The 26,607-nt window shown below is 39.9% G+C and overlaps 1 protein-coding gene across 1 annotated transcript in view; it reads right to left on the bottom strand.

Annotated features, from left to right (window-relative positions):
* LOC124618072 (tectonin beta-propeller repeat-containing protein) overlaps positions 1-26,607 on the bottom strand; it is a 209,603-nt gene that overhangs the window by 24,538 nt on the left and 158,458 nt on the right. Inside the window, exons 14-20 of the mRNA XM_047145316.1 lie at positions 25,272-25,497; positions 24,942-25,061; positions 11,155-11,305; positions 5,371-5,570; positions 2,355-2,564; positions 2,156-2,257; positions 1,920-2,055 (exon numbers count right to left, since the gene is read on the bottom strand). Coding sequence (XP_047001272.1) covers positions 1,920-2,055; positions 2,156-2,257; positions 2,355-2,564; positions 5,371-5,570; positions 11,155-11,305; positions 24,942-25,061; positions 25,272-25,497 — 1,145 coding nt within the window. The remainder of the gene's footprint in view (positions 1-1,919; positions 2,056-2,155; positions 2,258-2,354; positions 2,565-5,370; positions 5,571-11,154; positions 11,306-24,941; positions 25,062-25,271; positions 25,498-26,607) is intronic.

Below are 26,607 nucleotides of genomic sequence, written 5' to 3'. Positions count from 1 at the left end.
CGGTAGAACGACACGCGGGCGGCAACGACATGGGTATTTTTTCGGTATTAGTTAGACAATAAGTCACACATTTCTTGGAAGGACAGAGAGGCTGGTTCCCACAGACGGGCTAACTGAGATAGCAGCTGATAGATCCGTGGGGAAATCCAAGATAGAAATAACGACTTACACATAGGAGCGTCGATAATGCCGAAAGCCAAGAAGTGTTGCCGCAAACGCTTCTCATAATCCTCCCAGTCTACAGCGGCCTCATCGTAAGGAGGGAACGGAGGTGAAGAAGAGGAAGACAGGCGATGAGTAAGTGACGTCGACAACGCCTGATTAGCAGCCGTCAGCTGTGTTTGTTGCGCCTGAATAGCAGCCGTCAGCTGTGTTTGTTGGTCAATGAGCGCTTGCAGAAGCTGTTCCATGTCTGCCCCGACACGGACACACAATTCCACAACGCAGGAAAAAAAATATCCGACCTCGTCGCCAAAAAGTGTTATAACCTTTAATCCTATTAAATTGCATGGATATACAACGTAGAGCAATAGCGAGTTACATGCTTCCAACTCCGAATCTGTCACTCCACTGCCGTGCCCCGTGACCTGCGGCCGGCGCCGTTCATAGCCAGGTGGCGCTCCCGCGCTCGGCCGAGCTGCGGAGCGCCTCTATCGCCTTGTTCGCGTACTGACGTAGCAGCACTTTTAAATCTCGTGGCACTGTCACAACAACAACAACTACTACTACTAATACTACTACCACTACCACCGCCACCGCCACCACCACCACCACCACCACCACCACCACCACTATCATGTATCAGATACAGTACTTGCCAACTGCAGCAACAAGACAGTTCAAGGTCACTTTATAATTATGACTGCTGCCTTTCTTAAGTTGTTACATTTAATAGGTAGTTGAATATAAGTGCAAGAGTATAACAGCAGGCTTCGTAAGAAACTCATATGTGACAAAGGGGGGAGGGGGGGGGGGCGACTACTATTGGGATTCACGCAAGTCTATAACTTGAGGGATTTCCCAGATGCATGAATCATTTAAGGCATAATATTAACATGGAGAGCCTTTGTGAGAGAGGAAAGAATGTAGTAGGCTCCCAAGGTAGCAGAGAAGGCTCTCAAAGCTGACTGTACACAGCCTGACAGTTGATGTGTGGGGCAGAGGCTGACGTGAGATTTCCAGCCAGAAGAGGTGATAGATCACCTTTGCGGACTTCTATCAAGAAACTGACCCTGGCGTTCGAGTTGCAGAACTTGGTCAATGCTGCCCGTACTAATGGTGAATGTTCTTCTTCTTTTCTTGGAATCTTTTACAGAATTTTGAAACGATGCCACACATGACACTGAACTCCCAGACAATCTGACAATGACTGGCCACAAATCAGCCAATGATCCAGCTATGCACAGTGCCATCCAAATGTGTTTATTGTACCACAGTGCTTCCCTATAACATGAGTTCTTTGTACCAAAACCACATAATATGCAGTCAGAACCACTATGTCCAAGGCCTTACTAGGATGTAATGTCTCCAGCCTATATGAAGCATACAATTGTAATGGTAACCTCATGTATCAATGGTAATAAGCACCAGATAAGTGTCGGACATTGACCCAAGAGAAACTTAGCTGAAACTGAAAAACAAATTAGCATCTAAAAATAGTTGGTTCAAATGGCTCTGAGCACTATGGGACTTAACTTCTGAGGTCATCAGTCCCCTAGAACTTAGAACTACTTAACCCTAACTTACCTAAGGACATCACATACATCCAGCCCGAGGCAGGATTCGGGGCCTGTGACCGTAGTGGTCGCGCGGTTCCGGATTGTAGCACCTAGAACCACTCGGCCACTTTGGCCAGCTTCTAAAAATGGTAATTAGTAAAATTAATATTAAGAGTCAAGCTTCATATTGTATTTCCAGACCTGTAGGATTACTGTCAGTGATCCCAAAACGCCAGTATGCAGAGCCATTCCTTCCAACTGCCCAAACTTGGCCTCTAGGACCACAACTGATACTAGCCAGAGGATAATCGCTTGGTACATGCTCCCAAGAAGTGCCCTGGGTGAAATAAAAAATATACCAATTTCCTAATATACTGAAAAATATTTTATTTATGTTAAAACAAGCATGATACAAACAGAGAAGCAGTTCTACTTACAGATGGAGAGGACTGAGACACACCTCTCCTGTAGACGGCATCACCATTTGCAGCAACAGCCCAAACATGAATCAAATGGTCACTACCAATTTTTCCACTGTCCTGTAAACAAAGAATGAAAGCTGCTGTTATATCATGTTATATAAAAGCCATTTTAATATTTACACTTGCAGAGTAAGAGTATATTGCAAATATACACCTGCAGTGAGATATCAACAAGTTTTGTATTTCCTAGCTCTTGCCAAGGACCACTTGTTGAGAGCCGACATTTCCTCACCCACCTACGCCGACGTACATAGTCTGTGAAATGTTTCTGACCGTGGTAGGTAGAAGGAAAGTCAACAGCATACTGCCACCCTTCCTTATCTACTCCTCCGGGAGTGTGGTAGTCAATACTCCACTCTGAAACCTATTTCACAGAAACTAGTTTACACAATTAATAGACAAGATGTATATTAGAAAAAAATGTACTACACTTCTGCAGAACTATTTAAAAAACTGTCCAAGATTTCTTTATATTCACATAGCATCAAACGGGGTGATTCTGGATGGTTTTGATGTTATTTTCACCGTAACTTGCATAGGCTACATTAGACTGCATTGTTTGTTACAGAAGTGGTGGAGTACATGTATAACAAATAAAATATCCTAAACAGAAAGTCCATGTGTACCTATATTTGCCCGAGACAGACAAAGTGTCCAAAATAGCCCTATGGACTTTGGTGATTTCGGACACACGTTTTTTTAAATCTCTATCCACAGTTACAAAGTACAGGAAGATAATTTGGACATAAATTAATGTTTTTTTAAAAATTCTACATTCTTCTTATTTGATTTTAGTGACTTCTAAAACATTTTGATGATGTCCATCATTGTATATAACTGATAAGGGTTGAGATAAAGAATTTTATATATTAAAGATCAATTCTTATTTTCTAACAAATTAAATTGCAATTTTTTTAAATCCTAAAGCAAAATATTAAAAAAGAAACAAAACAGAGAAATTCTATTAACAGAGAAAAATCAGTTTTCTTACTTGACATTCAAAATCAAGTTGAACACTGGCCATAAAGATACAATGACCTATGAGTTCAAAGCCTCTAAAAATAAACAACCCTCTCTTCTCAACTGGTGTACAATTTACTCATGAAACTTGTTCTTTCTGTGTTGTGTCTTCATCAGGGAAATTTGAAACCAAAGATACGTTTCTACTATTGTGTGAGTACAAGAATTTCACACATACTTCCCTTGCACCAACATTTGTGGCCCCTCCAACATATTGCCTCATATGCTTATTGTTTCTGGATGTGTATTTGTAGTCCACAACAAGAAAAGCCTCTTCATTCAGCAGTAAAAATTCAATGGATGATGGGTCATTTTTACTTTCACTATACTGCTAGAAGCACTTCAGTTGTATCCACACTGTTTCCATTTTCCTGGAAGTCACAGTCATAACTGATCTCCCATAAGCAATGTCTACTTTGTGGTGGTGGAAATAACCAGTCTTATTTTGAGGATAACAAACTTCTTTGAGCATTTCTTTGAAAATGGAAGTCCATGACTCTGCATTGCTATGTTGGCCCTCCTATTTATCAGGCAATTTCAATGAAATGGGATTAGGTCTGTGGTGTGAAATGCACTCTTTATGTTTTCAGTAAAGTTTGCTGAAATCTGCTTCAGAAGAGATGGAAAAACATTTTCTGAAATGGCCTCGCGAGCATACTTTTTCCATTCAGTTAGTACAGCTTGCCATGCTGCTTTCAATGGTCTGAAGAAGCTTACATCCAGCGTTTGGGGAAGTGGGTTTCACTAGTGGGAAGGAGAATGAATGAAATGTTGTTCTTACATTCCCCAATAAAATGTAACTGGGTAAGTCGACACCATTCATCACTGTTGGCCCACTTTGCTTTTTCAAATAGGTCAAGGTGACTAAACAATGAGTCTTCAAACACTGGTAGATCAAACCATCTACTTTTATTCCTACTGAAACGCATTCCCTATGGGCCACCTTCTTGCCATGTGTCCCAGAAATGCTCAGATTTACACAGGACATATGGTGGAAGCAGTTTATCATCAACACTTACTCCCACTAATATCAAAACACTAGATTTGACAAATCCTTCACTTTTTAAGCATGCTTACTACTTTACTACCTCATTTTTTAATTATCTGCTGCTTGCCTGGATATTTGAAATGTTGGTTTTGTCAGAGCTGACCATGTTGCTTGGTGGGAAATTTTCCAGCACTGGCTTTATATTGCGAAAACACATTTTAGCTGTCACTTTGTCATGGCAAACAGAGTTGTTCTGAATGCCATCTGAGGAATAAATGCACCCATACTTCTCCTGGAAAATTGTTACAAAATTTCTTCTCTTTCTGGCTAGATATATCAATTACCCAAGGTATCCCATTTAGTGAAAGGAAATCCCTAATGTGCAGACCTCAAGATACTTTGCTTCAGCATTTCATTTTCTTCCTCATATAGTACTAGTTGTCCTCCCATATGTTTTGAATGTGTTTCCTGCACTTTCTTTTGTAGAGTCAATGTAGGTATACTATACAAATCACATGCTTTTCTATACTATAATTTACCACAATGAATATCATGAACAGCTTTATCTAAAAGTTCTAGGTCATAATTACACCATACTTTAGCACCTTTCTTGCTTTTATACTTTCTTGGCATTATTCAAAATCACTCCACAAAGTACACAATTTTATAAAATCTATCATTATTTTATAAATTTAGACAAAAAGCTTGACCCTTATAAAGCTACTGACTCAATGCCGTAAGCTACTGATCTCAGTGACAGCTGAAATTATAATACTTTTCTGCTGGTCTCAACATTCGAAAATTTTCACTTGATGATACTGTGTAAACTTCTAACAATGAAACTGTACATCAGATATTTATCTAGGTAAACATCTGACAAAAAAAAGAGTCATGGAACATGGTAAATACAATCTGTGCTTAAAACAATTGCTGTGCAGAAGTGAAAATTAGTGGCAATTCATTGATATGCAGTGGAAAATAGCTAATAAATCATACCATCCAAAATCCTCCTGGTGCCCAAAATCACCCTGTTTGGCTGCATGTTACCAGTAATTGAAGCCAGCTGATAATGGTGGAATACAAATTCAAAAATAGTTATGAAATTGCAAAAACAAATGTCTATGTGATTAAGAATCTCTGAATCTTATAACCGGAAACACACCCATTGCCAATGCATGGACAGCAATTTTGTCTTCTCTCTTGTTCGCTTATGTTTTCCTGTGCTATCACTCCACATATATCGGTCAGTTGGTAGCCCATGAGAGGTGTATCCAGTGAGAGGGTTCCAGCGTTGGTTTTCATAAACATAGAAGCAGTGAGTATCTGCCATAGGATTGATACCTGAACTGCTTGTTTCCAGACCTGTAACAGATTTCAGCTTTCAAAATAGCTTTCCAAATAGAGCATGCGATATCCTAGAAACACATTTCCAGTTTTTACATATCTAAACACAATTGCTTCAGTATAAAGCAGTTTTATTTTTAAAACATTGTAACTGTATTACAATCTTATTATTTATTATGCATCCGTGGCAATAATGGCATCCAGATCTAAAAAGAGAGATAAGCAAATCTTTGCTAACTACAGTTTCATTTCATTCCCACTGGCCTTTCTAAAAAACCTGAACAAGTTGCCAGTGATAAAATACTGTCTTATTTTCTACAGCCACTCACATTGGCTTTCATTAAGGATTCTACATAGTGAAAGCAACCTACGACCTTCCAAATGAATTTCTAGCATTTCTAAATGAAAAATTATTCTTTTGTGGTATTTTATAAAAAGAACAAAAGGTAAAAACTCATGCCTGGTGACCAAACAGAGGACAAAGAAACCAACAGCCAATGACAGAAGCAGAGGATGGGTGGTGGCAGCCGCCAGACGAGGGCAAAGCATCAGAAGAATGGTGAGTATCAGCAACACTTGTAGTGCACTGTGAAAAGAGTATTAAATAATTGCTACTAATTTGTTTTGTGACATGAAGAAACTTTTGTATAAGGAGTGTTAGAGTGACACTTAGTTATTATTGAACATAATGGATGAGGTAGAAATAGGCAATGAAATGTAAATTAAGAAAAACAAAAATGCTGTGGAAGTTATTTTAGACTGACAGTTTGCAGAAGAGCTAAATGACTGAAATGGGTGGTCCAGTTGTAAGCTAATGAAGCAACTAAACAAGCCAAGGTGTGAACTATCTGGTACAGTTGAAAGGAAAGAGATGTATTCTTACATAAATGGGAAGACTCATGGAAAAAGATGCAGTGATGATGGAGGAACCTCTAGGCTTAAGCACAAATAAATTTTTAATATCAGAATACACACACACAAAAGGACACCTCTCAAACATCACACATGTGGGTAATCTCTGACAGCTTCTCAGGAACCTATGTCTTATGTCAGCAACAATCCGAGGTGAGTATCATGTTCAGGAGGTAGCACAGGGTGGGAAGGTCAGGGATAGCAAGGTAGGGGTGGGAGAAGATGTTTTGCAAGCAGGGACATGGTGCCAACAGGATAGGGCTGCTAGGTGTAGAATGGGATGTTGGGGAGGGTAAATGGGTGAGGGGAGAGGAGAGAAGTAGAGAGGGCAAAAAGATTAGTACATGTGCTGGTGGAACAGAAGGCATGTTTACTGCTAGAGTGGGAGTAGGGAAGAGTGTGGAAGACAGGAACTAGCAAATGTTGAGACTAGTGGTAGTTATGAGAACTAAGGCTATGTTATAAGGAGAGTTCCCACCTGCGTAATTCAGAAAAACTGGTGTTGACAGAAATGACCAAAAAGAAAATGGCTCTGAGCACTATAGGACTTAACATCTGAGGTCATCAGTTCCCTAGAACTTAGAACTACTTAAACCTAACTAACCTAAGGACATCACACACATCCATGCCCGAGGCAGGATTCGAACCTGCGACTGTAGCAGTCACTTGGTTCCAGACTGTAGCGCCTAGAACCGCTCGGCCACACCGGCCAGCCAGAAATGATCCAAATGGTGCAAGTTATGAAGCAGTCACTGAAGTGAAGCACACTGTGTTGGGCAGCATGTTCAGTAACTGGCTGGTCCAGCTGTCTCTTGGCCACGATTTGGCAGTGGCCATTCATGCAGACAGACACTTGTTGGCTGTTGTGTCCACAAGCAGCATGTTGGTTGCTGCTTAGTTGTAAATCACATGGCTGCTTTCACAGGTAGCCCTAGGTGCTAGTGGGAGGATGTAGGGGACAGGCCTTCCATTTAGATGTATTGCAAGGATATGAGCCACAAGACAAGGAGTTGTGAAGTTGGGAGCAGCGATGGAGTGAGGATGAACTAGGATATAGTGTAGGTTCAATGGGTGGTGGAATACCACAGAGGGAGGGGTGGAGATGATAGTGGATATGATATTCCTCATTGCAGGGCGTGACAAGAGGTAGTTGATATACTGGTGGGGAATGTGATTCAGTTGCTCCAGTCCTAGGTGGTACAGAGTTACAAGAGGAGTGGTTCTTTGTGGCCAGACAGTGGGCAAGTGTGAGTTGGTAGGTGACTGGAGGGACAAGGCATCTGAGATTTGTTTGCGGACAAGGTTAGGAAGGTAATTTTGGTCTGTGAAGGCCTCAGAGACAGACCCAAATTACCCTCTCAACCTTGTCTACAGCACTCCTCTCGTGACACTGCACCACTCAGGACTGGAGCAACTGAAGCATATTCTCCTTCTACTCTATTCGACCACCTCTCGTAATGCCTTGAAATGAGGAATATCTGACCTGCTATCCTTCCCACCCCTCCCCACAATGGCATTCTGCCACCTACCAAACCTACACAATATCCTTGTCCATCCTTACTCCACTCCTGCTCCCAAACCATTACCTCATGACGCATATCACTGCAGTAGACCTAGATGCAAGACCAGGGCACCAGTACCTACTCCAGTCCTGTTATAGGCACCTCCTATCCCATCAAAGGCAGGGCTACCTGTGAAAGCAGCCATGTGTTCTACAAACTGAGCTGCAAACATCATGCTGCTTTCTTAATGAGCATGACAACTAACAAGCTGTCTGTCAGTATGAATGATCACTGCCAAATTATGGCCAAGAGGCAGCTGCAGTGCCCGGTTGCTGAACACGCTGCCCAACATGATGTGCTTCCCTTTAATGAATGCTTCAAAGTCTGTGCCATCTGGGGCCTTCCTACCAGCACCAGTTTTTCTCAACTGTGCATATGGGTACTCGTCATTCTAACCCTCCTTGCCTCAAACTTCAGAAGTCTCTGCTCCCCAACTACTTACCTGCTTCTACTGAAGCACAACACACACCTTCTATTCCAACAATGCACCTATCAGTCTTTTCCCCTTCTCTACATCTCTCCTCTCACCTGCCCCAGCACAGCCTCCCATGTCTTCACCTAGCAGACCTATCCTGCCCACACCACATCCCTGCTCACTGCCACAGCAGCACATCATCTTCCCCCATCCGTAACATGCTATACCTCTCCTTTGCACTCCATGCCACTTCCTTACTGCCACCATCCACCCTGGATTGTTGCTAGCACTGAACACAGGTGCAGCCTGCAATCAGACCCAAGAAGCCACAGACATTAACCACATGTGTGCATTTGTGTGTGTGTGTGTGTGTGTGTGTGTGTGTGTGTGTGTGTGTGTGTTTCTGAAGGAGGACTTTTTTGTCCGAAAGCTAAAAGTTTAGAAATCTCATCTTTCCATTGTTTAAATTGTAGTATGGAATATGGCAAAAACAATACAGCACACAAAAATCATGAAAACAGAAGATGGAATAATTAATAAGAGCTTTAAGTGAGAGTGCCAAGGAAGATTGCGAATTACAATGGCAATTGCTGAACCAAATGATAAATTTCCAAAAGATGACAGATGATTTTCATGCTCAAACAGAACAAAAGACTGCAGAGGTCAATGCCTTGACAGAGAAGCCAAGGAACACAGGATAACTATGGAAGTGGACAAAGAAACGTACCCTAGTACAAATTTGTCAAAGCACCACAGGAAGTAGAGGCAAGGCTTTGCAAGATGCAGTAATGGAAATCTGTCCCAAAGTTATAGACATTAAACAGCAGTATCAACAAAATGTGTTATTAGAGTTGAACTTGCTAAAGTAAACTTGAGGGTTCAACAATGACCACAAAAGGGGTCTCTCACAGTTGTCACACAGAAGTGCAGCTACAAGTTATCATTGTGTAAGACATTTCCAGCAGTTGAAGATGTGACAATATTAACCATGAGGATTTTGTGAAATAATTTTGCAATGTTTTCAAGAGACTGTGGACTGAAAAAAGTTAAGTTTGACTATTACTGGGCACTTGCAGCAGGAGCAGGTCATCAACAGTGTTTTTTACTTGCCTTAACAGCATGCCACTACATCCAGGAGCTCCTGTAATCTGATTTCAAATATTTGCCATATGAGCAAAATGGTTCCATGTCACAGATAACATTTCATCTTCACATCACCATCTAACCTCTCCCTACTCCCAAATGTACTGAAGAAAAATGGACATTCCCTGCAATATATATTTCCACATGTGTCAATACAAAATATGCAATTCAGACACAAAAGAAGCAGTGCATGAAATAAAAGAGTTACAATACACTCTTTATTGTACTGGAAATGTCTATACACTCTTTATTGGCACTGGAAGGACAAAAGGTTGAAAGAAGATGTCCAGTTTTCTGGGTTTCTTCACTGAACAGTCAATGGGATGCAGGAATTTCTGATTGCAGAGCAGAATTTGACAGATGGAGAGGAGGTAGTGCAAGAAGGTTTGGGCCTGGTCCTGTGTATGGTTTGCAGGACTTGGTGGGTGGTCCCCTCTCTACCACTTACTCCAGTCCTGTCACTGGCAGCTACCCCATCAAAGGCAGGGCCACTTGTAAAAGGAGCTATGCGATGTATCAACTTAGCTGCAACCACTGTGCCACCTTCTATGACATTACAACTAAAAAGCTGTCTGTCCACATGAATGGTTACTGCCAAACTGTGGCCAAGAAGCAGCTGGACCACCCAGTTGCTAAGCATGCTGCCAAACTTGATGGGCTTGACTTTAATGACTGCTTCACAACCTGTGCCACCAGGATTGTTTCCAACACCAGCTTTTCTGAAATAAGCAGCTGAGAACTTTCCCTACAACATACCTCCATCCCTGTAACATCCCACATCCCCCCCTCAGCCTCAGTCTTTGCTAATCTTTGACCTTGAACTGCCTATCCCTTCCCTGCTCCCACTCCAGTGCTAAACATGCCTTCTTTCCCTCCACCACACTTACATAGTCCTTTCCTGTTCTCTCCTTTCCACCCCCCTCCCCTCCCCACCTTATCACAGCCACCAAATCCTGTACCTAGGAGTCCTAACCCCCCTCCCCCCCACATCTCTGCAAGAGCACCCACAGACAGCATCTTCCCCCACCCCTACCTTGCTGTTTGTCCCTCACCCCACACTATACCTCTTCTTTAACACCACTTTCCAATCCAACTAGATTGTCACACACAGCTGCAATTGTGCCCATTTGGTCTTCAAAGTTTCAGATTTTGTTGGAAAATGTAAAAGGGAGTCATATTTCTCATTCTGTAGGAGCCAGCCACATGGAATGATTGGAGGTAAACAACCATATACACAGAGTGATTCACAAAATGGAAATATCTATATGATGACAGATCACTGCTCACCACATATAAGAGGTTTCACACAACAGATAGGCATGTAAAAAAATGAACTCAATAGATGTGGTGGTATAAAAGACTATAGTTTCATTTGAAAGGAAATTAATTTGATGATGATACATCTGTAATAAGTTCACAACAGAAAATAATTATAATTTATTCAGGAATTTATTACAATTTTGAAAATATTTTAAGTTTGCATCTTTGGTGACCCCACTTTGTGTAAGGAAAAATTTCTGTGACAAAGTAAAAACAACTACAATGGAGAAGGTGAAACATTCATGACAACCTTTGAGGAAAGATCCTCCCCAGCCACCAGTGTAGACCCATGCTGTATTGTCGTAGCCAACACCCCATGTTACCCCAGCGGCACATGTTTCAACACGACGCAGATGACCACCCATCTGCCTCCAGTACATCTCCAATGGATCTATAATCACCTGAAGAGAAATGTTTCATTATCAATATACTCTTACTACTTAGTATTAACAATCATAGTAATAACAATGCTGAAAACAGATCATTATCTTTTATGCCACACAAAGAGACATGTATAAAGGGCTGTGAATATTTTAGTATGACATGAAGAACAGAAGTCAACAAAAAAGTTTTAAAGAACAGAAGGTTGGAAAAGAAAAGCAGGTCATCTTTAACACTAGTACAGGATAGCTCCATTATGTGCATGGTAAAAAGGACTGATGTATTCCCGGTGCATGTCACTGAGGTCATTAGTACACATGAATTAATGACACCAGACAAATAAATACAAAAGAATCACAAATAAAATTTAAAAAGCAGTAACTGAACATTACATTAATATACTATTAATAATAAACAAGCTTTGACTAGCCAGTAAAAACAAGTACATTCTCACAACTATAAATTTAAGCAGAAATGTAGGTAGCAAACAGAAAAAAGCCAAAATAACTTCCTCTTTTCAATGTTACCACACAAAGCTGTATGACTCACACTCACACTCTCTCTAACTGTGTCACACAGTACATCTACATGTACATACATACATACATACATACATACATACTCTGCAATCACTGTGAAATGCATGGGTTTATAGTTCCTTCCCTTCATTTTATAAGTGAACTCAGCATAATAAAATGTTGATACATGATGCACATTAATCTTAATTGAAGTAAGAATTACTTTATCTCTTCTGAAAAAAGTACCTACATTACCTAATGTAGATTTCTCTGCATCACTCCCAGACAAAAATCCTTCCATCAATTCCCAATTCAACTTCTCAGCAGGGGTTCCCAAGAAACTCATAATGAAAATCAGTTGTTGATTGCTGAGGAATGTCATACCTATTGTTTCTTTTTGCTAAAATGCAATGTCTGTGAATATTTCTATAGTTAGGCACATAATTTGTTTTCCAGTTTAATATATATAGCTGTGCGAGTAGAAAATTTAACAATGTAGTTATATGCAAGACCAGACTGTAAGGCTTCGGCCTTTATACTGAACGACTCTGATGACGCATCATCATATTATAGGTAACAATCACAGCACTCAGGAACACAATAATTTAAAAGGGTGTCTAAAATTGGATGGCAGCAAAGTTAAAGATGTAGCTTACATCAACTGCCAATTGGCATAGAATGGGCATATGGGTTGAGCAGACTTGACTGATACAAGACTCTGAGGCAGAGAAGGTGGGGGCAGTTGGAGAGAGGAGTGAGGGGGGCATTACACCATGCCAGTGAATTTGCATTGTCCAATGGATCAGTGTACTATATGCTGTGAACATACGAACAATTCTACAGGAGACAATTTCAATGGTGTCTGAATGTCTGTTGAGGAATGATAGCACTTTATTCCTCCAGAGTTGAAACTAGAGGAGGCAGTGTTGTTCAACACTGGGGTCTGGAGTGAAGTCACCATTTTAACTCATCCCAAAGCTGTTCAACTGCTTTAAGGTTGGGACTCTGGGCAGGCCAGTCCATTTCGGGAATGTTGTTGTCAACATATATTTGTCTCACACATGCTGCTTTGTGACAGAGTGCATTGTCATGCTAATAAAAACAGGCATCATCTCTGAACTGTTTCTTTACTGTGTCCAGTACACAATGCTGTAAAATGTGTTAATATCCTTCCACATTTAGCATTTTCTTAAGTGCAATGAGGGGACCACATTCCAACTATGGAAAACAACCCCCGTTTTGTAAGAGAACCTTCTCTGCACTTCACTGTTGGCATTACACATGAAGGCCTGTAACATTCTCCAGGTATTTGACAAACCCAAGCCCTAACATCAGATTGCCACAAGGTATAGTGCATTCATCACTCCTAATTACTGTTTCCAGTCACCAACTCTCCTGTGGGATTTCTCTTTACACAACCTCAAGTGTGGCGTAGCACTGACTATAGCAATTGGCAGTTTATGAGGAGCTGTTCGACCATTGTACCACGTTATTTTTAATTCCCTACACACAGTCATTGTGCTAGCTCCACAGCTGGTAACACTTTGGAATTCATTATTGATTCTTTCAATTGATTTCATGTGATTGTTTTACAGCTACCCTCCACAATGCTCGACATTTTCTGCCTTCAATACATCTTGGTTTAGCTGTGGTTTTTCCTTCACATTTCCACTTCACAATCACATCACCAACAATTGACTTGGGCAGCTTTAGAAAGGTTGAAATGTCCCTAATGATTTTATTACAGCAGTGTGCACATAAGAAAGCAGATGGTTGGATGATGCACAATGCCAGGGAGCTTTGCGCCACATAAAACTCCAGCCAATAGCATCTTTCAGCCACATATGCCTGCAGCGTAAGCTTCACACAATTTGGTGAAGCTGGCACTGATTTTCGGAAATATACTTTTTTTCCCACTGTTATTGGTAGACACACTATAGTTCTTGAGTTCTCTGTACAAAATAATTAACAGTTCTGTAGAATTTTCTGAAAAAATATTATGATCAAAATTACGAATAGCTGTGAAGCTGGCAACCAATTTACAAGAAATATACTTTTTTTTTTCAGCGTTCTTGGTAGATATGCAATAGTTCTAGAATCCTCTGTACTAAATTTGAATAATTCTGCAGAATTTCATGAAGAAAACACTAGACATTGGAAAATTTTAATGTTGTAAAAAATTATTTGCCAATTTGCAAAAATAACATTGTAATCACAATTCTGAATAGCTTCCCAAGAGTTATAAAGAAAACTTTAATGACTTTTTTGTGCACATAATAGTTTATAACTGCAATAATGCAGGTCCTATTTTCACTACAGAAAATATATGAAATAGCACTAGAGTTCTGATGACAGTTCTGATCGTAGTGCTGGATAACAGCCCAAGAATCTTATCAAAAAACCTAATGTAATTTCTTGTGAAGGTAATCGTTTATAACTGCAATAATGTGGGACTTCCCTAACATACAGCTTTTCATTCAGAGGCTGAGCTTCACTGCTCTAGTTGTGATTGGTGCATGTAGGTACAGGTTGACACACATCCTGTCAACTGTCACTATGTATCCAACTGATAACAAGCCCAGAAATCTAATAGCAGTTGCCATTTTTCATCTATTTCTTGCATTGTATTACTTACTTTACGCACTTTTCATCTATTTTGTATTATCAAATTCTGTGGCTTCCGTGTAGTCTGTTTACCATTAACAAGTTTTCCGTAATGGGGTGGTAGCCCATCGGCAGCCCCCAACCTGGAGGACCAGGGTATTTGATTTTGGGGTAACATTCCCCTAGATGAATTGCTTTCTATTCTGCTGTTGAGGTTCATCTCCCTTTTTCTTACAAATGTGAAATGATGAAGGACAGGGAGTGGAAAGAGAGGTCATTTTGAGACGCACTTCGTCTGGTTCATCGACTAAGACCTGTCTGACTTGGGAGGCCTTGCCAGTAGCTACGCTACTGCCGGCATAGCTCTTAGTGTCATCTGAACATGCAAACCTCTCCAGCCATACGGACAGTGCTTCTCTAAGGCAGTGTCTCCTAGAGAGTATTACAAAAACTTAAATTTAATTTGATATTCTTTGCTACAATTTCCTGTTACTTCATTGTTTGATACATACTGGGATTTTCCAGTATTTAGCAAGACATATGCTATTTTTTTCACAGAGGAGTTCAGATGCGTCGTCCATGTTGAACACTTTTTGAATCTTAATACTTCCGTTGTCACAGTTGGAAGATAGGGATAGGGGTAGGGTCTTGTTCACTTACAAGAGGTAAAACATCAACTGACTCATACAATTAAATTGATTACTTTGTGTCAGCTCAATACACACATGCTTAATGGACCATCAATCATCAGTATTTGGAAATCATCTCTTCAATGAGAAGGTGAGCGCTGTTGTAGAGCCTGCTTATGGTGCTACATCTGCTGAAGAGGGTCGTTTGCTGGAGATAACTCTGGGCCAGATTTCTGGATTTGGGGGGGGTGGGGGTGGGGAGGGGGGGGGGGGAGAGGGAGAGAGAGAGAGAGAGAGAGAGAGAGAGAGAGAGAGAGAGAGAGAGAGAGAGAGAGAGAGAGAACTTGGTGTTGTCATCTCTGCTCGCTAGAAGGAGTCCCAGCCAGATTAGATTAGATTAGTACTTGTTCCATAGATCATGAATACGACACTTCGTAATGATGTGGAATGTGCAGCCTAAAATAAAGGTCATTTGTAGACTTAATTAACATTTAAATGATTTAATTGGTGTATTTGAACAACATCTGTTGTAGCTCAGGAGCCTTACAAATTGTTAATTTGATCATTTTATCCATGATGTCATTTTGCCTTCAATAAATGTCATGGATGAAAAAGCTTTATATTCATCTGTATGTCATCTCAAACAGACATAGGTCTATATAACTATGTGCACATGTTCTTAGTTCTAGGAAATGTGCACTGCATCTAAACGCCAGAAATTAATTATAGCAGAATTATTTTTATATGAAAATAGCTTACAGATTCAATTTTTTTTAAAAAAATTGCTTTTAAATTAATCAGCTCTAATTCTGTGTCACTAGGAATATGTATTATATTTTGATCACTAACTAAAAATGGGTATCAAACTTATGAAAATGACTTTCAAATGAGCTTTGCAATATTTATGTTATTCAGTACATTTGCTCAAACTGTTCTTATGCACAGCATATTGACTCTTGTTCTTTCAGGTTTGGAAATTTTTCCACACGATGCCTCTTGATGTATAATGCAGTAGTATTATAGTACAGTATGATTTAAAAAGTTTTTGATTAAAGTTTCAGTGCCATTGATTCTACCTATCACTGGCGGCTCTCCATCAGTACACAAATTGATGACTTTACTACAACATACTTCTAAATTTTTTCAGGCATAACTCCACTTTTTCAAATATTTCTGATAGTATTATTTTAGCATGCAATGTCTCCAGACTCACAAGATTTTGGAAGACATAAAATTAACACCAATTCCAGTTATAAAAATGATATACTGGGCAACACTGCGTACATCATTTGATCCATCCGAAGCTTGTGAGAAGACAGTACAATGGACAAGGTCTTCCAGTTGCTGAGGTACATCCTGAAACAGTTCCTCATTTCGTCTCATAACCGGTCTTGCTATAGCAGTTTTTTTCACTTTCATTTCAATATCCATAATACCATGATGGTATGTAAATATTTGGTGACCAATTATAACAATATCTTCCCCATCACTAATGGTACAGAAGTTTCATATGATGCTTATGTCATTGCCAACTCTTATCAACTTACTTTAGCAAATATAAATATCTTTTTTTGGCTTCTTCCTTTTTGTAAGTCACAAATTCTTTCGGTACATCAGATCCAAGTACAAGCTTAATTTCTTCTTTGTTGATCTGACATTGCGTTTTTTAGTGTCCATCAAGGTTACACTGTCTCTTATGTGCAAGAGTACTTCAAAAGACATAGTCTGTTCGTGATGGAATACAATAAACAAAAATAAGGGCCTCCAAACTATGGAGTGAAGTCCTCAAAAAATTCTGCCATAATTAATTTATGGCATTCATCACATAGTGCACATTTCCTAGAGCTAAGAACATTTGCACAAAGTGACATCTACATCTACGTGATTACTCTGCTATTCACAATAAAGTGCCTGGCGGAGGGTCCAATGAACCACCTTCAAGCTATCTATCTACCGTTCCACTCTCTAAAGGCATGCGGGAAAAAAAAGCTCTTAAATTTTTCTGCGCGAGCCCTGATTTCTCTTATTTTATCATGATGATCGTTATGCCCTATGTAGGTGGGTGCCAACAGAATGTTTTCGCAATCGGAGGAAAAAATTTGTGATTGAAATTTTATGCGAAGATCCCGTCGCAACAAAAAATGCCTTTGTTTTAATGATTGCCACTCCAATTCACGTATCATGTCTGTGACACTATCTCCCTTATTTCATGATAATACAAAACAAGCTGCCCTTCTTTGTACTTTCTTGATGTCATCCATCAGTCCCACCTGATGCGGATCCCACACCGCACATCAATACTCCAGAATAGGGCAGACAAGCATGGTGTAAGCAGTCTCTTTAGTAGACCTGTTGCACCTTCTAAGTGTTCTGTCAATGAAACGCAGTTTTTGGTTTGCTCTACCCACAATATCATCTATGTAATCATTCCAATTTAGATTATTTGTAATTATAATCCCTAAGTATTTACCTGAATTTACAGCCTTCAAATTTGTGCGACTTATCACGTAATTGAAATTTAGCTGATTTCTTTTAATACTCATGTGAATAACTTAATACTTTTCTTTATTCATGGTCAACTGCCACTTTTCGCGCCATACAGATATCTTATCTAAATCATTTTGCAAGTTGTTTTGATCATCTGATGACTTTACAAGACGGTAAATGACAGCATCATCTGCAAACAATCTGAGATGGCTACTCAGATGTCGTTAATATAGATCAGGAACAATAGAGGGCCTATAACACTTCCTTGGGGAACGCCGGATATTACGTCTGTTTTACTCAATGACTTTCCATCTATTACTACGAACTGTGACCTTTCTGACAGGAAATTATGAATCCAGTCACACAACTGAGGCGATACTCCACAGGCATGCAGTTTGATTAGAAGACACTTGTGAGGAACAGTGTCGAAAGCCTTCTGGAAAACTAAAAATATGGAATCAATCGGACATCCCCTATCGATAGCACTTATTACTTCATGAGTATAAACAGCTAACTGTGTTTCACAAGAACGATATTTTCTGAATCCGTGCCGACTATGTGTCAATAAATCGTTTTCTTTGAGGTACTTCATAATGTTCGAATACAGTATGTGTTCCAAAACCCTACTGCAAATCGACATTAGTGGTATAGGCCTGTATTTCAGCAGATTACTCCTACTTCCCTTTATGGGTATTGGTGTGACTTGAGCAATTTTCCATTCTTTAAGTACGGATCTTTCTGTGAGCGAGTGGTTGTATATAATTGCTAAATATGGAGCTATTTTATCAGCATACTCTGAGAGGAACCTGTCTGTTATACAATCTGGACCAGAGGCCTTGCCTTTATTAAGTCATTTAAGCTGCTTTGTTACACCGATGATATGTACTTCTATGTTTCTCATCTTGGCAGTTGCTCTTGATTGGAATTCAGGAATGTTTACTTCATCTTCTTTGGTGAAGGAGTTTTGAAAAACTGTGTTTAATAACTCTTCTTTAGTGGCACTGTCATCACTGACTTCACAGTTGTTATCGCGCAGTGAAGGTATTGATTGCGTCTTGCCGCTGGTGTGCTTTATGTATGACCAGAATCTCTGAGTTTTCTGACAGATTTTGAGACAGAATTTCGTTGTGGAAATTATTAAAAGCATCTTGCTTTGAAGTACATGCTATATTTTGAACTTCTGCAAAACTTTGCCAATCTTGGGGATTGTGTGTTCTTTTAAATTTGGCGTGCTTTTATCGTTGGTTCTGCAAGAACGATCTGACCCGTTTTTTGTACCATGGGGGATCAGTGTCATCACTTATTAATTTATGTGGTACATATCTCTCAATTGCTTTTGATACTATCTCTTTGAAAACATTCCACAACTTTTCTATACTTACTTGATCAGATCAGAAGGAGTGAAGACTGTCTCTTAAAAAGGCGTTAAGAGCATTTTTATAAGCTTTTTTAAATAGATATAATTTGCGTTTATTTATAATGGTTGTAGGTGTTACGGTATTCAGCCTAGTAGCAACTGCCTTGTCGTAGCTAATCACTATATTAGTCACAATACTCACTATTTGTCCAGGATTATTTGTTGCTAAAAGGTCAAGTATGGTTTCACAACCATTTACGTTTCAAGTGGGCTCATGAACTAATTGTTCAAAATAATTTTCTGAGAAAGCATTCAGTACAATTTAGGATGACGTTTTATGCCTGCTGCCAGCTTTAAATATATAATTTTTCCACATATCGAGGGTAGATTGAAGTCACCACAGACTATAATTGTATAAACTTCTTTGAAATGAGACTCAAGTTTTCTTTGAATTGTTCAGCAACTATATCTTCTGAGTTGGGGGGTCGGTAAAATGATCCAATTAATAGTCTAATCCAATTGTCTGGTGTAACCTCTATCCATACTATTTCACACGAACTATCTACTTCAATTTCGCTACAAGGCAAACTACTTCTGACAGCAATAAATACTCCACCCCCAACTGTATTTAATCTATCCTTTTTGAACACTGTTGGACTGTTTGAAAAAATTTCGGCTGAACTTATTTCCGGCTTTAGCCAGCTCTCTGTACCTACAACTATTTGAGCTTCAGTGCTTTCTATTAGGGCTTGGAGCTCTGGTTTTTTCCCCAAACACAACTACGGCAATTTACAACTACAATACCAATCGTTTCTACAACTACCTTACTGTGTTTTACCTGGCCACTTTTAGATGGACGTCCCTTCTGTGGTTCCCTGAGACCCTCTAATCTAAAAAACCGCCCAGTCCCTTCCACACAGCCCCCGCTACTCGTACAGCCACCTCCTGTGTGTAGTGGACTCCTGACGTATTAAGCGGAACCCGGAAACCCACCAACCAATGGGGCAAGTCAAAGTATCTGCAGCCTACATGGTCACAGAACCACCTGAGCCTCTGATTCAGTCCCTCCACTCGGCTCTGCACCAAAGAACCACAGTCGTTCTATTGACGATGCTGCAGATGGTGAGCCCCACCTTAATCTCGGAAGCAAGACTGGCAGTCTTTACCATTTACACTAGCCGCCCGAAACCAGACAGAATCTGCTCCGATCCAAAGTGACACACGTCATTGGTAGTGACATGAGCCACCACCTGCAGTTGGCTGCACCCTGCACTCTTCATGGTATCCAGAAGCACCCCTTCCACATCCAGAATGACTCCCCCCACAATGCACAAGGAGTGCACACTGGCTTCCTTCCCCTCCTTGGCAGCCATGTTCCTAAGCATCCGCACCTAACATTGGAGCTCCCAACTACCAGCAAACCCAGCCTCTGTGAATGCCCAGACCTTGCGGGCCGAGAAGCTTCCTCTGGAACAGGGTGGATGACTGCATCCGGCTCAGAGATATCGTCAGCCACAGATAACGCCCGAAGCCTGTTCGTCAAACAAACCAGGGAGGCCCTTCTATCGGCACCTCGGAAAGTTTTTTGCTGCCTGTCAGACTTTGGAATGATCTCCCACTCGACCACGGGTAAGGGGTCAACCTCAGTGCAGGCAGTACCCGGGACAGTCACAGCAGTGGACCGATCGGAGGACACATAAGACATGCTCGACGTCCCTTGCGTCCCTGCGTTCAATCCCCCACAGTGACATCCCTTGGCAGCAGCCTCAAGCACACAAGCATAGGCTTATGTCCATCCGAGATGACATATGGATGAGTATGAGTCTTTTCATCCATGACCTTTATTGATAGCAAAACCACGTCACAGATAAAAGAATCAAATTAATGGTACTTAAGGTTCCTGGGCTATAACAGATGTTGTTTAAATATATTAGTTAAATAATTTAAAATGTTAATTTAGTCTACAAACAACTTTTATTTTAGGCTGCTAAGCATTGGTTGGGACTCCTCCTAGTGAGCAGAGACAACAGACAACACCAAGCTATCTCCCCCCCCCCCCCCCCCCCCCCTCTCTCTCTCTCTCTCTCTCTCTCTCTCTCTCTCTCTCTCTCTCTCTCTCTCTCTATCTCTCCCCCCCCCTCCCGCCTCACATAAAACACACACACACACAAACACACTTCGATCCAGTAATCTGGTCCACAATTATCTTCAGTAAATGATACTCTACGGTAGCTGTAGCACCATAAGTGGGTCCCTGACAGTGCTCACTTTCTCACTGAAGAGATTTCCAAACACTGATGATTGGCACTCCAATAAGTGTGTGTTTTTTGAGCTGACACAAATTAATTGATTTAATTGCATAAGTCAGTTGTTATTTTACCTCCTCTAAGTGAACACAACCCTACCCCTATCCCTATTGCTATTTTCCAACCCTGAAATGAAAGTATTAAGGTTTGGTTGGTTGGTTTGTTTGGGAAAGGAGACCAGACAGTGAGGTCATTGGTCTCATCAGATTAGGGAAGGACGGGGAAGGAAGTCGGCCGTGCCCTTTGAAAGGAACCATCCCGGCATTTGCCTGGAGCGATTTAGGGAAGTATTAAGGTACACAAGGTGCTTGACTGTACAACACATCTGAACGCCACAGTGAAAAAATACAGCATATGTCTTACTAAATAGTGGAAAATTCCAGTAAGAATCATCACTGAAATAACAAGAGTTCATGGCACATTATAGAGACAGTTGCCTTCAAATCCAGTACTTAAGCGTAGTAAATAATATAAAATTAAATTAAAGTTGTTGTAATATAACTACCATTAGATTGCTAGGGTTATGAGCAGTTGGACACATAACGACAGTCAACATGACGTGTGTCGATCTGCACCTACATGCAACAGTCACGACTAGGGCAGTGAAGCTCAGCCTCCAAGCGAAAAGCTATACGTCAGGGAAGTGAGTCCCATATTATTGCAGTTTTTAACGATTACCTGGACAAGAAATTACAGCAGGTTTTTTGATAAAACTATTGGAGAGTTATCCAGAACTATGATCAGAACTGTCATCAAAATTCTAGTGTGATTTTGTATTTTTCTGTAGTGAAAATAGGACCCTCGTTATTGCAACTATCTCATAAACTATTACCTACACAAAAAAAATCATTAAGGTTTTCTGTGGAACTCTCTGGGACCTATCGAGAATTGTGATCACAATTTTATTTTCGCAAATTGGCAAATAATTTTTTTACAACATTAAAATTTTCCAATTACTAGTATTTTCTTTACGAAATTCTGCAGAATTATTCAGATTTAGTACAGAGAACTACAGCATGTCTACCAAGAACTCTGAAAAAAAAAAATTGGGTACCAACTTCACATGACTGCTTCAGAATGCATGTAGAACACTTAGCATTGACTTTGATGTCAGTTTACATATGGTGACATTACTTAGCTACTATACTGGCAGCTTCAGTGGGTCAGTGCAGCACTTATCTAGGTGATACCCATTATTAGTGTACACAATGGCTGGAGCATGGTGTGTGCGACGAGACAGAAGGCACACTCGTACCACTGCAAAGTATTCTCCATCTGTTTCTGTGCAGAATGCAATATAAAGCCACCTTCTTCAGTGAACACCACTATACTTGGGTGACATCCAATGCCTAGTCCATGTTGGAAGTCACTTAGCTGTCCTGACTGACCCACTCTGCAGTTCTGCTTCTCTACTGACAACATAATACCCCCTCTACTGACAAAACAATACTCCCCAAAACATTTTATAATGGTAGGTCCATCTCTTGTCACATCGAGAGGTCAATTCTACATTACGCAGAGGTGTCTGATAAGATAGTGTAATATCATTTAGGGTGTATTGTGTTTGGCATAGGCACACAGGCAGTGACGCTGCATTACACAGTGTTCACAAGTACTGGTAACATCTAAAATGAGGATAGTGTTTTATTTTACGTAGGTATTAAAAGAACAAGAACCGAAGATGATATAAACTGGGGTGGGGTGTAAGGTATAATGGCCATGATGTATAAGAGAGCAAGGAGAAAAGCTTCTGGTCTTGCACAGAGCTGGTGTAGATACAAGTGAAATTTTACTTCTATAATTTTGGTAGATACTACACAATAACTTCAGTCAACTGCCAGCTTGGTCTAACCACCATTTTTCTTTGCATGGACTTTTAAACTATCGGTAAATTGTTTATTTTTTCTTTTCTCTCTCTCTCTCTCTCTCTCTCTCTCTCTCTCTCTCTCTCTCTCTCTTTCTTTCTTTTTTTTTTTTTTTGGATTATGGTTTTAGGGCACAAAACAACTATGGTCATAAGCGCCCATTCAGTGGCTTAGTGAAGGGTAAAAACTGGAATTTAAATCAGCAGCAATGGGAGCTAAACTCAAGAAGGAGGAAACTAAAAACGGAAGGAAATCTTAGAAAGTTGCTATTGAGGGGGGATTGTTTTACCTGAAAAGAGCTTCAAATTACCAATGTCATCTCACTAATACTGATAAACACAAGGACGCGATCAGCTCAGCACATGTCATCTGCTACAAGGCAAGATATATCAGGCAACAGTTGTAAACGGGCGCGTAGCGGATTAAAATAGGGGCACTGAAGTAAAAGGTGTCTCACCATTCATGACTGAGAGCAGTGGGGACAATGCAGGGGAAGATTGCCACTTAAAAGATGTCGATGGCTAAAAGAGGTTTTATGTCCCACAATTTATTAACATTAAGTGCAGACCAATGTTTATGCCATAAAAGAGCAACACAATGACATAAAATGTTCCGTAGATCGGCAAAGGCAACCATGTGAACAGCGGGCCGAGGAAGAGAGGCTGCAGCCTTTGCCGCTATATCGGCTGCCTTGTTTCCGCGGATACCAACATGCTCTGGGTTCCAGAGGAATGCCACAGAGATGCCCCCCAAGTGAAGCATGTGGAGGCAGACTCAGTTCTGGTAGAACTAACAAGAAAAATCACCCTGTTGGCCTTTTCTGTGATCTTGATAAGGCCTCTAATTGTGTAGGTCACAAAATTGTACTAAGGAAACTAAAATCATATGGTGTTTAATGCATTGCCTGAGCATAGATTGAATCACAATTAACAATGGAAAACAGAGTCACATTAGTAATTTATACAAAAGGAATAATACTAAACCCAGAGTGGAGAAACATATGGTGGCCCACAAGATTTGGTGCTTGTTATGCTTCTGCTCTTGGCCTACATAAATGACTTACCTAGGACAATGGGCTACTCTTCAAAAGCTGTGATGGAACTTGTATACTAGTAACGGGCCAAACACTTTCATATCATGGTAAGTCAAGGGAACACAGCAACAGGTTTACATCTGGTTCACAGCAATTAGTTTTAATCTCCAGTCTAAGACTCCTCATTCCATGCTGTCATAATATTCTACTATAATGGAACAAGGATAAAAAGTTTTTATTCTTTCACATCTTGCAGAAGCCCTTTGGGGACATGCCAGTTCATATTCTTCATAATAGCATAATGTCAGTTCGCTAGTTGCATTTGTGAAACACTTTCCAATGACAATCAGCATGACATTTTGTGGTTTTATTATTAGGAGGTGAATTTGATCTTCATTTTTGTCTTACAGCTACATATTTAACGTACCTCCACAACATCACGTAACCAGTGTTAATCACTGTACCTTCTGAATACTACCGTTTTAAATATGTTGAAACCTAGGTCAATGGGTTTTCAATAAACCTTGTACTATTGCAATTAATTTGGCTGTTTTTCCCCATTTTCCTCACAAAGAGTACATTACAGTTCTGGTCAACATTTTAAACTAAATTTTCAGTATGTTTCCCAGCTTTCTTTGCAACATTACTTGCACTCTGCAAATGTCTTTGCATATTTTATGAAGGAAGTGTCATTCATAAAGAAAAAAATTAATTCATTGTGTTTGTACCTTTTCTCTCTAGAATTCGCTTTTCATCCCTGCAACGCACTCAACTCAAAGCAGTGAATATCATGAAAAAGAACTTGTTACAATATATTTTTTATACTTACAGCTGTTACTTTGACACAAAAAACATACCTTTTTGGATTTGTATACAAATTTAGTTAGTGAGACATCACCATGTATGTAAAGGTGGGTGTTGAAATGTGGTTTTTGCCGATGAGTATATGTGACATAATGTTGCCCATTTACATGAACCTAAAAAAAATTAGATGGAAATCAATGTCAACCCTTGCACACATTAATGATTAAAAAAATCTTGTTGTCTATTAAACAATGCTAGGTTTATAGATTTCATTCATCTAATATGTGTCAATGAAATTAATAGTTTTATATACTGCAAAATTCGAATAAAAACTATTTAGCAAGGCTGGTTATTTCTTACAATAGTTTGTTAATTGTTCCTACCTTGTACTCATCTTCACAACAAATTATTGTAATGGTAAATTCTGCTCCTTGTCTAAAGGGATTTGCTCCTTCTCTTTCCTCTTCTCCCCATGAACCAGCCAAGTATGAATTTCTCACAACTACATCTGGTGAGAAACGAGGATTGAAATGGAATGCAATGTCCTTGGCCTCTAGATCTGCTTTGTGACGCACAGCTAATGACAAATACTGCAAATTAACAGCAAACCTGTGGAATAAAATATATTCATAGGTTTTTATAAAAAAGAATTAGTTGGAAACAAAAACAGGGGTTTTCAATTTTAGGTCTCACGGAGTAACTCCAAGGAACAAGCAAATTTCAAGAATGTATCTGAAACTGTAAAAGAGGCTGGGGTAGAGTAGGATTACATCCAGAAACGGGGACTTTCAGTGTTAGGCCTTTGGGAGTAGCTCCGAGGGGCAAGCAGGTTTCCAGAACTTATCTTATGTCAATATCCTATCATCAAACGTCCAACCACCAATTATCTTCATCCTGGCTTTGTTATTTCATTTACATCAGGATTGGCATATTATGTCTTACGCACATACCCCCAACCTGCTAAAAAGAAATCCCCTTGCACTGATATTTTGGTTATTACATGAAATTAAAACAAATAGTTCATTAAGCATCTTATGATAAAATCTAACCTTGATATTTGAAAAAATCCTCGTCTATAATCAAGACACAAGATTTTAGTAAGTAGCAGTAGCCCCTCCCCCTCCCCACTCTGATCTCCTTTAAAGACTGCTCAGCACCCTGATGCTAAAAATAGCTCCAAATTAATACAATAATAGAAAATCCACATTGTAAACAAATAAATTAAGAGATGAATACATGTATATCCTGCTTCTACAGTTCAGCTTTACTGAAGGAGAAAAATAGTTTAGGGTTTTATTTAGCACTTAGAAAAACAAAGCACAAAAGACAAAGTAAATAGGCACTATATGCTGTCTTTTAAATATTGTTTGGTGTGTATGTCTGTACTTCATCAAGTGAGTAAGTGTTGATGTTTCAAATGACACTTTTCCTATTTTTTAGTTCTCACCTGTGTGGAGAATTGACTGTAAGACTTTTGTCAAGAACACCCACAATGAATTTTGCTTGGTCATGAATGAACTCTATTATAATTGCCAGTTCCTGATGATGTTAACTTACTCTGACTTTTTGTTAAAAAGGACTGTCCTCCACAAGTACACTTTCACCATACTATACAGTCATAAAACACACAATCTTGATGCCAACATGTAAACATAAGCCATCACTCGTGACAGTGAGTCACAGAACAGGAATAATATGCCTTGGATGCTGCTGTAGGGC

The sequence above is a fragment of the Schistocerca americana genome, chromosome 1 (assembly GCF_021461395.2).
Source record: "Schistocerca americana isolate TAMUIC-IGC-003095 chromosome 1, iqSchAmer2.1, whole genome shotgun sequence".
Classification (NCBI taxonomy): Eukaryota; Metazoa; Arthropoda; class Insecta; order Orthoptera; family Acrididae; genus Schistocerca; species Schistocerca americana.
Note: the sequence above shows the minus strand (reverse complement) of the source record. Positions and strands in the feature narration are given on the sequence as shown.